The sequence below is a fragment of the Lactuca virosa genome, chromosome 5 (genome assembly GCF_052849685.1).
Source record: "Lactuca virosa cultivar CGN04683 chromosome 5, Lactuca_virosa_CGN04683_v6, whole genome shotgun sequence".
Taxonomy (NCBI): Eukaryota; Viridiplantae; Streptophyta; class Magnoliopsida; order Asterales; family Asteraceae; genus Lactuca; species Lactuca virosa.
In genome coordinates this window covers 294,020,063-294,033,648 of record NC_136430.1, presented here as the reverse complement: position 1 = coordinate 294,033,648, position 13,586 = coordinate 294,020,063, and the positions used below count along the sequence as shown (strand labels likewise).

The 13,586-nt window shown below is 33.2% G+C and overlaps 1 protein-coding gene across 1 annotated transcript; it reads left to right on the top strand.

The window, feature by feature from the left end:
* The first annotated feature begins 413 nt into the window (after positions 1-413).
* LOC145112928 (uncharacterized) lies at positions 414-9,819 on the top strand. The gene is made up of 5 exons (XM_079049040.1): positions 414-645; positions 8,122-8,245; positions 8,354-8,655; positions 8,778-8,954; positions 9,062-9,819. Exons 1-5 carry the CDS (start codon positions 414-416, stop codon positions 9,817-9,819), a joined length of 1,593 nt encoding a protein of 530 aa, XP_078905166.1.
* Positions 9,820-13,586: the final 3,767 nt, after the last annotated feature.

Sequence of the window (13,586 nt, the reverse complement as noted above, 5' to 3'; positions counted from 1 at the left end):
AAAATCCTCAACATACCACTTTTTAGAAAACACATGGGTAATTTATAAAAATTTGTCTTATTATTAAATAACAACGTACTTATTTCTTCGCCGTTCTGGTTTGACTTTAGGTGGCAACGGGCAACTGGCAACTTTGAAAACCGCCTTTGTGACGCAACTTTGCTTATTAAATTCTGAAATCCCAAGAACGCAAGGATATTATTGTAATTTCAAGCCTCTTGTCGATGCCATCTTCTGACCGTAATTACCCTCTCTTTATGCTTCATTTGTCTTTTACCCCCCTCCCCCTCTCCATAAAACAAGTAAAGACAGCCATATTTGTGCCCTTGACTTTCTTTCTCTCTCTATCTCTATCTCTATCTCTTTCTCTCTCAAGATCAAAACCCCGTTTCAGAGAGAGATATAGATCATAGATGGCTGGATTAGCAAGGTCAGATGTGTCATATAAAAGATCAGGTTCATCGGGGCTAGTATGGGATGATAAGTTGTTATCAGGAGAGCTTTTTAAGCCAAAAGAAGAAGAAAAGGAGAAAAAAGAGCCACAAAGAGTAGAGCCAAGACCCTATAAAACCATGGATGTTGCACCCACAATTGACCCACCTTCACCAAGGCTCTCTGGTTGTGGTGCCATCTGCACCATGTTTGGTAAGCCTGTAAAAAACAAACCTTCTACCCAAAACCGCAGAAAAAAGAGGTGATTTCTATCTCAAAATCTTGAACTTTTCTTGATTTTGCAAAGTTTATTGGTCTTGAATGTTTGTGGGTCATTTTTCTTGTTTGGGTATATAGATTTGTATGTATGTTTATGTCATTTAGAGATTGATGAAAGAATATTTATATAATAAATTATTCGTATGTAGAATTTGAATCATAGATTGTGTTCTAGTGAATTATGTTTGTGTTCTTGAATCTTGTTGAAATTGTTCTCTACTACAATTTCGAGGTGTTTCACGTATAAAATTCCCCTGGTATTTGGATCCCTAATTAAAATCATTGTATGATAATTTGTTTTGAACTTTTTTTTTTGTTATGTAAGTTAAAATAATCCAAGTAAACGAGACAACGCCGCAAAATTGTGTAATTGTGTGTTTGTATGTGTGTGTTTTACGAGATGATGTATTTGGCAATTGGCATTATAATATGGAATGAGGGATATAATAATAATTTAAATTATTCAAATCTAATTAAACTAATGTATAATAAAGTTAGTTTAGTGGTTGAAAAGTTTTTAAACAGAGTAAATTACACCAATGGTTCCACTTTAGAGTCCCTCTGCCAAAGAATTTCATAGAGATAAATGGTTCAGCTCCCTTCTAAGGTTTAGATAATTTGTGTGTTTGGTCCCTAACTTATTTTTTTAACTCGGAAGGTCCCTACTGTTTGTTTTTGTTACGCGTTTGGTCCCTGTTTTACCTAAAAAAACTATTTTGACCTTGATTTTTTAATTTATTTAAATAAACACACCCCCAACCCCAACCATCACCTTACCTTACCTACCCACCATTTTTTCCTATTTAAATAATAATTTTTTTAGGTAATATATGAACCAAGCGCGTAACAAAAACAAACAGTAGTGATTTTCCGAATTAAAAAAAATAAGTTAGGGACCAAACACACAAATTAACCCAAACCATAGGGACCATTCGTATAATTTACTCTTTTATATAAGGTTAGGGGTGTTTTTTTTAATGGTTCTATTCGGATATCAGCTCTTAATTAGTCGATTCAAAACGATTTAGGCTCTGTTTGATATTCATCTGACCGAGTCAGGTCAGACATTTTTGTCTAACTCGGTCAGTTAAAAGCTGTTTGGTAAATCAATTTTGAGCATCTGACTTGGAAAGTGAAATCTGACTCGGTTAGAAGAGAGCAATTGGCTGACCGAGAAAGGGAGAAGCGTATTCCACTTATGCCCTTGTCCTACCTCTCTTCTTTCAGTGCCTCCATACCCGACGAATGTTTCTTGTGTAGCTCTATCATTTCTTGTCTGTAATGTTGTATAAAACGGGTGTGGCTTGGCATATCTCTGTCGTTTTTTGTATGCGATATCTTGAGAGTATGTGCTTCAACGAATGAAAGTTTACGAAGAAAATGTGACGGCGGATTGTTCAAAATAAATTGTTAAAAATAAAGATATGTAAAAGAGCAAGTAGGTTAAATGGTGTTTGGGCTTGTAAGCATTATTTGGGCTTTTTTATTTGAAGTTTTCAGAGCTAAATTTTATACCACCGACTCATAAAGGTCCTTTAGTACTATTAAAATGAATATAGTAATAAAAATTTTTCAAAATAATATATTTTGTTTCATATGTTATATTTTAAAATATCATTATTATGTTTTATTTTCTCTCAAAAAAATTAGATTATAATAAAAAAAAATATATTATTTTTTATAACTATATAAAAATAAAACTAAATTATAAAGGATAATAAAGATGATAAACTCTCTCAAATATATCATTGCACTTATTATGAAAATGTTTTTTTATTTTTCTAATTATGATTTACGTTTAATTTACATTTTGAATGTCAATTTGTATGTTTTTATAATTAGTTAGCAATTTCATTCATTATTGTATAGAACATCAGGGTAAAATTGTCATTTTTCATTAGTCGGCACATTTAGTCAGATGTACAATCAAACAGCATGGTTTCTTACTCAGTCAAATTTTATTACCTAGACAGACCTTTCTCAGTCAGTATCTATCAAACGGGACCTTAGTTCATTGTATTTGTGCCTCTGAATCGCCCAACTAACGTCTGAATCTCTCCTTGGCTGAATGAAAACTTGACACATGTCGCCTCTTTCTGTAATCCCGCTTTCTTCTTCACACCTCGCTTCTTCCAAACCTGTGATTGGTGCCATGAAACCTCCATCGCCACCCTCTTTCTTCCTTATTTGTCGCTAGCGCCGCCCTCCTCTTTCCATGCAGCCATCGTCACCTCCCGACATTATTAATCGAGCTTTTGGGGCAAAGAAAACTCATCGACGCCTCCCACCACTGTGAATCGACTTTTTTAAATTGCCTTCGTTATTTGGGTTTGATTCATTGGTCTCCCCGTTGTCGTCCTTCCTTTCATGAGTATTGATTGATCAAGAAACTAATTGAAGAACAAAGTTTAGAACAAGAAACGCTGAAATTTTCAGCAACTGTGGATTGTTTTTTCCCATAAGGTAAGTTGAACTGATTTTGATTAGTGATAGATTTTGCAACGCTCATAAAGCTAGACACGCTCCTCTTTGTAACAATGCTCATTTGCTACTGTTGATCTGAATTCCAAGACACAATCTATGAAATTTGAGTGATAGTAAATTAGTCGATAATTTAAGAACTATTAATGGTTGATTGAAGCCTTGTTTATCAATTTAGGTAGCAGAGGAATGTACTTCGGTGCTCGAGCTTAAGCATGATGTTTTTATTTGTTTTTATTAATGATAGATTAAAGTTTTGTTTTTGTTGATTGAAGTTGTTTTTGTCTGTAAAATAATAAATTGTTTGATTAATAAATAGTGAGGTTTAACCTCATATAAATAGTTAAGAGATCTAATCTAAGGTTATGTTTGGCGCGGCACAACTAGCTGATAAGCTAACTTATTTTTCGAGTTTTTTATTGTCGTATTTGGTAAGCCAAAAAGTTGCTTATAAGTTAGTTTTTTAAAAAGTTACTTAGACTAGTTTTTTGAGAGCTTTTTAAATTTTTTCCAAAAATACCCCTAATTAATTGTAGAAACACATTCATTTAAAATGTCATTTTATGTCATTTTATATATTTCAACTAGTTTTACCAAACGTTATTTTTTATTAGCTAGCTGTTCAACTATCAGCTAGCTTTTTATTTAACAGCTAGTTTTTCAGCTATCCGCTAGCTTTTCAGCTAACAACTAGTTTTTCAGCTAATTCGTCAAACATAGCCTAAATCCTAAAGGGCTTGAGCCTCACCACTAATCCACTAGAAAAGTATTGCCACCTATATGTCACGTTAGTTTGTCTACCACCAAACTATTAGTAATTGGAAATGGTTACCACTCTTTTGTATTTATCTTTTTATTTTTTTATTTTTTACATTAGAATAAATTAAAAAATAATTATTAAACAAAAATAAAACATAAATATTAATTAAAAACACATTATATTAACTAAAAACACACAAATTTAAATCCTAAATTACTTAAAAACATAAAATTTTAAAACCTAAATTACTAAAAACAAATAAAAAACATAGAATATACTATTTTTCGTCGTTGTCGTACTCATCGTCGTCAGCCTCATTCTCCTCGTCGTCGTCGTCATTGTGTTGTTGAGATTGTCTTTGCCATATGTGTTTAGTCAAATTGTGGCGTAAATTATAATGTGTTTCACTACTTTGTATTTTCAATAGTCTTGTGAAGTATGTCGGGTTGCCAACTTGTATTACTGCAGGTGGATGAAGTATGTCGTCCGGACTATACATACAAATTGCCTTACCTTCTTCTTCTATTATCATGTTATGTAAAATAACACAAGTTATCAATACCTTCGTCAATTTTGCCACGTCGCATGCTCGTGTCGGATGTTTGATTATGTGTCACTTTTGTTTGAGGACCTCAAACGTCCGTTTCACATCCTTCCTTGTCGATTCTTGTGCTAGCTTGAACAATTTTCGTTTTTTATCGGCTGGATATGAGTATGACTTGACAAACGTAGCGTACTCTGGATATATCAAATCATCAAGGTAATACCCATAATTATATTGATGTACATTCACAAGGTATGACATGTTTTGTGCTTTACCCTGTAAAATGTCATTAAATAGCGTAGAAGCTCCAAGCACATTTAGGTCGTTGTTTGACCCCGTCATACCAAAGAGTGCATGCCAAAATCATAGTTCATGTGAAACAACTCCCTCTACTATAACATTCGTCACACCATGATCACCTCGTGTGAATTGACATCGCCATGCATTCACACAATTTTCCCACTCCCAATATGTACAATCAAGGCTACCAAGCATTTCTGGAAAACTATGTTTAGCTTCATGTGCGGCATACAACTGTTCAACATCACTCCTAGTCAGATGTCGCAAGTATATGTCACCGTAAAACTCTATAACATACTCACAAAAAAGATAGGCACATTCTTGACCCGTCCTCTCATACATTTTCAAATTCTCATCCGACACGTCTGCGGCTATACCGTATGCCAATTGTCTAAGAGCTATTGTGCATTTTCGTATTGTACTAAAACCACGTTTACCTCTAGCATCCATTTCAATTGAAAAAAACTCATAATTGTTTGTCAAATCTCTAGCTATACGTAAAAATAAATTTCTATTAATACGAAAATGATCTTCAAATTTCGATAGGTCGTATAAACTATCAGGGGCAAAGTAATTACGTACCAAAAGTTTGTGTGCCGCGATATGATCCCGGTTGATCAAAATTTTACGCTTCTTCTCGACATTTGAACTTTCGCCTCTTTGATGCACCATGTCGAGTGTCGCGGACAACAATATGTGCAAAACCAACTCATCATCATCGGATAAAGAAGAAGAAATTTAGCCCACAGAACTATTCATATTGTTTGAAAGTGTGTTTGCTGTTGGATGTAAAAACATATGTAAGTATATATATATATATATATATATATATATATATATATATATATATATATATATATGGGTTATGTTTTAAAATTGAATAAAAAAATTCATTTGTAACAATTCTAACGGTCACAAAAGTAATAAACGGTAAAAAAAGCATCGCCCAATTAATTCAAGTGTTTTCGTCCGTCTCCGCTACTACACCATAAGGCACCTACGCGCACACCAGGGGCGGTGTTCACGCGTAGGTTGTCTTGCCACGTCGGCCCTCACACATAAAAAAACCCACCATAGTGGAAAGCCTTAGGAAAGTTTAGTAGTCTTCACTCTTCTTTTCTTCTGTAACACCCTACTTTTCATAACATTTTTAAATTAGATTATGTTTATATTTGGTTGTCATAACATATTATGTTGCGGAATTTGGTCCAAATATAATTTTTTTTCCTCGAAAGATAGAACATATTTTGTGGGGGTTACAAACCAATATACAGTTATAGGAGAGGATAAACATAATTCTAGCTATTACAATACAAGTCAAATTATTAAGAAGCGTTTTTTGATATTTTTTAAGAAAATTTCAGAAATTTTATAGGTGTTCGGATTAAAAATGAAAGCTCCATGTACAAATGCATATCTTTAGCTCAAGCTTCTCCTTTAGAGTCGGTTTTCACCATCCAAGAAATGAAAGATGCGATTTAGGCATATACAAGTAAAAGAAAACATTGGATCTAGACGGTTTCACTTTTAGCTTTATGAAAAGGTATTAAGAGATCACAAAAGGTGATATTATGGAGCTTGTGCGAGAATTTTATGTGTATGTTGAGATACCAAGGGAATGCAATTCTTTTTTATCACCATGATTCCTTAAGATTCTCGTGTGATGTTGTTGAAAGATTTATGTCTCATTAGTCTAACTTTGTTCCATATACGGTCATTGCAAAGTTACCAGTTAGTAGACTTGCTCAAGTGGTGAACTATGTTGGGAGCATTAAGCAATTTGTGTTCATAAAGGGTCGTTAGATTCTTCACGTCCCCTAATGGTAAATGAATTAGTTGATTGGCAAAATAAGAGATGGTGTGTCAATGATATTTTGGAAATATGTGCGGGTTGGGAATTTACTGTTAAAAGAACAGTTCCTAAGGTCAATCTACTTAGAAAGAGAGAAATATTGTTTTATAAAAGATTGTTAGGTTGACATAGACATGGAATTGAAGACGTGAAGTGAGAGGTGGTACCAAGAATATGCAACTAGTGGAAATTTTACTTTTACTTTAAGATGTTCAACGTAGTGGTTGATGTGACAAATTAATAAGGGCTTTGGGTAATTCGAATAAATTTATGGTAAATATTATTAGAAAATGTACAAATGATTTTATTTTACTAGACTGGAATGGGACTATAATGTGGAATTAATATGTCAGAAGGTAATTATTAGTCTTTCAAGGTTTTGTTGGATCGGTTACCAACTAAAACCTTGACTGAAAGGGGGTGGAAGTTTCTTCGGTCTTATGACCTGTATGTTCCAACTTTTCCGGAGAATTGAATAATTTTTTTCCTTTTTGAAGTGTAAAGTAGTTGTTAGGACTTGGAATGCTATTAATTTGTTGTTTGATCTTATCATGCCAAGGTTGAATTCGGTCGATCATATGTATATGTGGGTGGATTCTTTACGAATGTCGAATTCAAGAAAATCGAAATTGGAAGCTATTTTCGTGACGACTTGGTGTTCGGCAACAATGACTATAGAAAGGAAAGTAGCTTTGAATTTATAATTGATCATTCATTTACTTAATTTATTAATATGAATCATAAACTTCTACGTGACTAGAATTCTTGGCTCCAAAATCTAGTTAATGCAATTTATTTGTAATTAGTTTTTCTTTTACCAGCTTCTTTGCTCATTTTCTTAATAAAAATTCATTTGTTAAAAAAAGTGTTGCACTTCATTAAAATTGACAGCAAAGGGCATCAGACCTAGCGTTGATGGATATGTGCCTCTCAGCTAAAGGTTGAGGGTTTAATTCTTTATATCCATGGTTTCGTAATCACGTGTATTCTTTGTTTAGCGTTTCATCTATACATAATAATACTTAATATATATATATACACACACACACACACACACACACACACTAACGTTTGTGTTTGTTTTACGATGATTTATGTGATATCACGTATGCATCTCAAATTATATAAACTTTATTTGCATCGTAATGACTTTAATATATTACATTGGCTCTAGTACATATGTGTTTAAACATAAGAATGTTTGATCGTAAGAGGGATAATTGACCTAATTTTGGCAATTTTCACATTGATGATGACATTTAAGTGTTAGGCCTGGCCATACTAAACTGATGTATTCAATTAATAGTCTGATTTGATCATTATAAATCGGAAACCGAGAAACTAAATGTAGATATCTTTCTGTATGTGAAGCATCATGGCGAATTTTTGGATACGATGTTCATTACAGGCATCCTTCAGTAATGAGACTTCCTTTTCATCTACCTGATCAACAACAACTTGTTTAAGATGCAGATGATGATATTGACAATGTTCTTAACAAGCCTTCAATTGCTTCTTCTATGTTCACATCTTGGATGGAGTGCAATAAAGTTTATAAAGAAGCAAAAAAACTTACTTATGTTGAATTTCCTACAATGTTTGTTTGGAAACCTAATTAGAACACTTGGAAACTAAGGGAGGTTGGATATTCGATTGGCAGAATTCATTCAGTGTCACCTAAACTTGGCGAAACATATTTCTTAAGAGTTCTTTTAAACAAAGTGAAAGGACCAACATCGTTTGAAGAAATCCGCACAGTTAATGGTGAATTATGTCCTTCCTTTAGAGATGCATGTTATGCTCTAGGCCTCTTAGATGATGATAAAGAATATATCGAAGCCATTAAAGAAGCAAGTCAATCTGGAACCGGTTATTATCTACGCTTCTTATTCGCTACGATGTTATTATCTAACAGCTTGTCTAAACCAGATGTTGTGTGGGAAAATACATGGGAATACTTGTCGGATGAAATTCTTTACACTCAACAACAGAGATTAAAATCTCCAGGTATTATAATAATGTCTATTTTTTATAAAATACATATTTTTTTTCAATATATAATATTATTTTTTAATACAAACAACTTTATATTTAAATTTATTCTAATTATTATACCATTTCTATTTCAGGTTTATCACTTAACGAAGATCAAATTAAGAACTTGACTTTGTTTGAGATTGAACAAATTTCACTTCGTAACAATTTAAGTCTCAAAAAAATTACAAGGATGCCCTGCCCTGATGCTGATTATGTATCTTCTTCAATCAACCGTCTTATCAGTGAGGAGCTAGATTATGACATTCACGGTTTATAATTCCTTTGGTTCTTACTGAGGTTTCTGTTTGTTCCATAACACCAAATAGTGAACTTGCCAGTTTATTACAAAAAACCTCATTCATCATTTTGAATGAAGCACCCATGATTCACAAGCATGCATTTGAAGCTTTAGATCGAACTTTGAAAGATATATTCAAGTGTCATAATCCTAGAAACTCAAATTTGCCATTTGGAGGGAAAGTGATTGTTTTTGGAGGAGATTTTAGACAAATTCTGTCTGTTATCCCAAGTGGTAGTAGACAAGACATTGTCAATGCTTCTTTAAGTTCATCATATTTATGGCAACAATGCAAAGTCCATAAACTAACGAAAAACATGAGGCTAACTGTCGGAAGTGATACATCTGCTATTAAACAAACAACAGCTTTTGCAAAATGGCTTTTGGATATAGGAGAAGGGAAACTTGGTGGTTCTAATGATGGTGAAGCGATTATTGATATTCCAAAGGATCTTCTAATTAATGACCATTGTGATCCTATAGGTTCATTAATTGAGTTTGTATATCCTTCTATTCTTGAATATTCTAACATTCCAGAATATTTTCAAGAAAGAGCAATACTTGCTCCAAAAAATGAAGTTGTCGGAAAAATAAATGATCGTTTGCTGTCATTATTTCCAGGAGATGAAGTCGAATATCTAAGTTCAGATAAACTATGCAAATCTGAGTTTATCCATGATCAGTTTGATGCCAATTTATACTCACCTGATGTTTTAAATGGTCTTAAAGTTTCAGGTCTCCCAAATCATAAGTTAGTTTTGAAAGTCGGGGTTCCATTTATGTTACTGAGAAACGTTGATCAAAAAATTGGCTTATGTAACGGAACTAGACTATAGGTGGAATCTTTGGGCAAACGTGTTATTGAGGCAGTTATCATATCTGGAACTAATATTGGAAATCGGACCTTTATTCCAAGAATGACCTTAACACCATCTGAAAAAAAAAATACCATTCAAATTCCAAAGAAGACAGTTCCCATTAGCTGTTTGTTTTGCAATGACAATTAACAAGAGCCAAGGACAATCCTTATCTAAGGTTGGTTTGTTTCTGAAAGATCCGGTTTTTTCACATGGTCAATTGTATGTTGCCTTATCTAGAGTTCAAAGTAGACAATGATTAAAATTGTTAATTTTATAAAGGATGGTAGACCTACAAATAAAACTTCTAATGTTGTTTATAAAGAAGTTTTTAGAAATCTATAAATATCTTGTAGAATATTATTTCATATAACATCTTTTTTTATTATTTTTAATAAAACTTTATTGTAATTTTCAATTGTGATTTGTTATATTTTTTCATATATGTTTATTTGAACAACTTAATTAACTAATTACATAACAATTTTAATTTACTTCATTTACTGTGGTTGTTTATTTTTATAATACATTTAATATTTTATTATATATTATAGTTATTTTTCTTCATTACTTCACAAATAAATATTGTCTGATATATATCTTCAAAATATATTTCACATTTTCATTTAAAACAACGATTATAATTTTATATAACTAGAAAAATATATATCTTAATTAATAATTTATTTACAATAATTGATTAGTAATTATAAGTTTTTTTTATAAATATTTAATTTATTTTATAACCGTGGTTCCCACGGGTTATAACCTAGTATATATATATATATATATATATATATATATATATATATATATATATATATATATATATATATATATACTAACGTTTGTGTTTGTTTTACGATGATTTATGTGATATCACGTATACATCTCAAATTATATAAACTTTATTTGCATCGTAATGACTTTAATATATTACATTGGCTCTAGTACATATGTGTTTAAATGTAAGAATGCTTGATCGTAAGAGGGATAATTGACCTAATTTTGGCAATTTTCACATTGATGATGACATTTAAGTGTTAGGCCTGGCCATACTAAACTGATGTATTCAATTAATAGTCTGATTTGATCATTATAAATCGGAAACCGAGAAACTAAATGTAGAATTGTTATTTTGATTCATTATCCATGACTCAGTTCACAATGATATCCTATAGAAACAAATGAATAACTTATCAATTATCTAACGGTTGGCTTTTGATAAGATCCAAGCTCGGTAGTTGTTGTGGAAGGTACGCTTTTTGGTTATTTGAATATTATTCGACCAATAGCAGTTGATGACTTGTTTAAGTGGGAGACTGTTGAAAATAAGTGTCCAATATCATAACTAATTGGTATAACTTTTGGAATAATGACAAAATCTTTTTTGGTTTGCCCTCAAGCACTAAAGTAGCTACAAAAGAAAGAGAGTGAGGCAGATAATTTAAGAACTAATTTCAAGTTAATAAATTAATTAGAAACTAAGTTAACAATAATTAAAGTTAATTTAGAATTAATTGGAATTAATTTGGATTTATTTTAAAGGTACAGAGGCTGAATGTTAGTTGTTCAATAGTTGAGCAAAATAAATATTTTGGATGGTCCATAGGAGTGGATGGTTTTTGGAGGTTCCAAAAGGTTTCTAGAATCTTTCAGGTAGCAGATAAGGATAAAGTTTTGAATTATGATTAAATATGATTATTTAATTGATTCAAATTAGGTTTATCTGTTAAATACCACAGTTATATAAAGACCCCTCTAGGCCTTAGAAAAACCGATTTTACTCTTTACAAGGTTGTGATTTTCGGATTTCTCAGCTTCTCTCGCATTTTCCAAAATGGATCGATTTAGGGTTTTAAGGAGTCAAAAGCTTGTGTTTTGGAGAAAATCGGGTGTCACGATGTGACAGGCCAAAGTGAAGAACGTGTATCAGATCAGTGCTTACGACAAGACACATAGGTGGTCACGACGTGAGGAAGGTTGCGGCCCAATCCCATGATCTCTTAGGGTTTCATTCGTATTTCAACTCAATTATCTCGAACCTAGGTTTCATTATCAGCTTCCATCACCCTCAAATATCAGAAAACCCTAACCCTAATCCCCTTGGTAGTTCTTAGCCTTTTGGTGCATTTTGTAACTTGAGGAAGGACAATAAGAAAAATGAAAATGAGGTGCTTTAGTTGTAGATCTAGCAAGGAAACCTCATCATCATCTTGTGCTCATTCTGGACCTTTGTAAGTGTCTAAGATTCAAACTTTATTGCTTAGTGTTGTTGTCTAGGTTTTTGTCCTATTTTCTTCATGTTTGAGCAAGCTTGAATGGAAGGGATTCATAAAGTTGGCAACTTTATGGGTTCCAAGGATCCCTTGAGTACCATAAGGTTCAGATCTAGAACTTGATTGAGTATTGGATCCATGTATGTGAGTATTGGTGTTATTTATTCACTTTTGACCTAGAATGGATTGAGGACATACATGAAGCATGCATTTCCGTAAAGTAATCATTTTTATGGACCTTTGGAGTCCCCTTAAGCTTTTATAAAAGTTGGAGTTGGAGACTTATTGGATTAAGGACTCAAATCATTAAGGGGAGATTTTAGACTGAGGTCATGACGTGACACTAAGGGTGTCACGACATGACCAAGATGGTTCTCACAATTAGGTTTCCCTATTATGCTCACAACGTGGCCAAGGAAGGTTCACATCATGATGCGGGTTGAGTGAGTTGTCCGTGACCGAGTTGGCTGAGTTGGAACGAAACGAGTTGGGATCGGACTAGGTGAGTTCTCACAATGTAACCAAGGGTTGGTCACGACGTAAGGCTCAATGGTTAAGGTTTTGGTTGTTGACTTTGACCTTGACCGTTGACTTGTTGACATGGGTTGACTTTTGGTCAAGCTGACTGAATTTAGTGTATAGACTAAGGTCGGGTCTTGTATGTTTTGATAGAGGTATTGCAATATCTATTACGGGGATTTAAGCAGTGGTTTAGCTGATTTCGTGATTCAGGTGAGTTTTCTGACTATACTATGTAGGACGCTAGTTTTCTTTATGACTCGTGCAGGGTGTTGAGTTGGGCCCATTGGTATGTATGTAGGGTCCGACCCATTTTCATGATTGGGTGAGCCAATGTGTATGATTGGGCTGGGACCATTTGTATGTTGGGTTGGTCCCTTTGATATAAAGGTATGGGCATGTTATTATGGATTGGGCCCAACATGCGGGTTGGGCCCGATGATATTTATGGTATGTGTTATTTTGGGGAACTCACTAAGCGTTTTGCTTACGGTTTGTGGTTTAAACATTTTTCAGGTACTTCCAGTTCCATAGGGAAGGGTCCGGCTTGACTGCACTGCATCCCCCGATGGCTCTTCCCGCATCAATCACTTTTGATATACTCTAATGTTTTGAAAATACAATTGATATTGACTGGATTTTGGAACCAACGTTTGTATGACTCTATGTTTTAAAATGAAAACTTTTATGGACATTTTTGGGACGTTAAAGGTTGGTATCATAGCCTTGGTTTGAGGGATTCAGGCACACTCTTGTATGTGTCTGAACTCAAACTGAGGAATTGGTAATTTTTTTCAAAAGAAAATAAGTTTTCTAAAAGATTTTTATAAAGAAAAAAGGGTGCGATGTGTGCAATCAGCCAAGCTCAAGTAAGTTATTCCCAAAATACCCATACATGTTGATATGCTATATGATATGGAATGTTTGCATGATAGGATAAGGCTAAGG

Excerpts from the sequence above, each read along its gene's own strand:
- LOC145112928 (XM_079049040.1), top strand. The coding sequence starts at position 414 with ATGGCTGGATTAGCAAGGTCAGATGTGTCATATAAAAGATCAGGTTCA. Across the intron at positions 8,246-8,353 it reads TATGTTGAATTTCCTACAAT|AGTTCTTTTAAACAAAGTGA; the intron begins GTTTGTTTGGAA and ends ATATTTCTTAAG. Across the intron at positions 8,656-8,777 it reads ACAGAGATTAAAATCTCCAG|GTTTATCACTTAACGAAGAT; the intron begins GTATTATAATAA and ends TTTCTATTTCAG.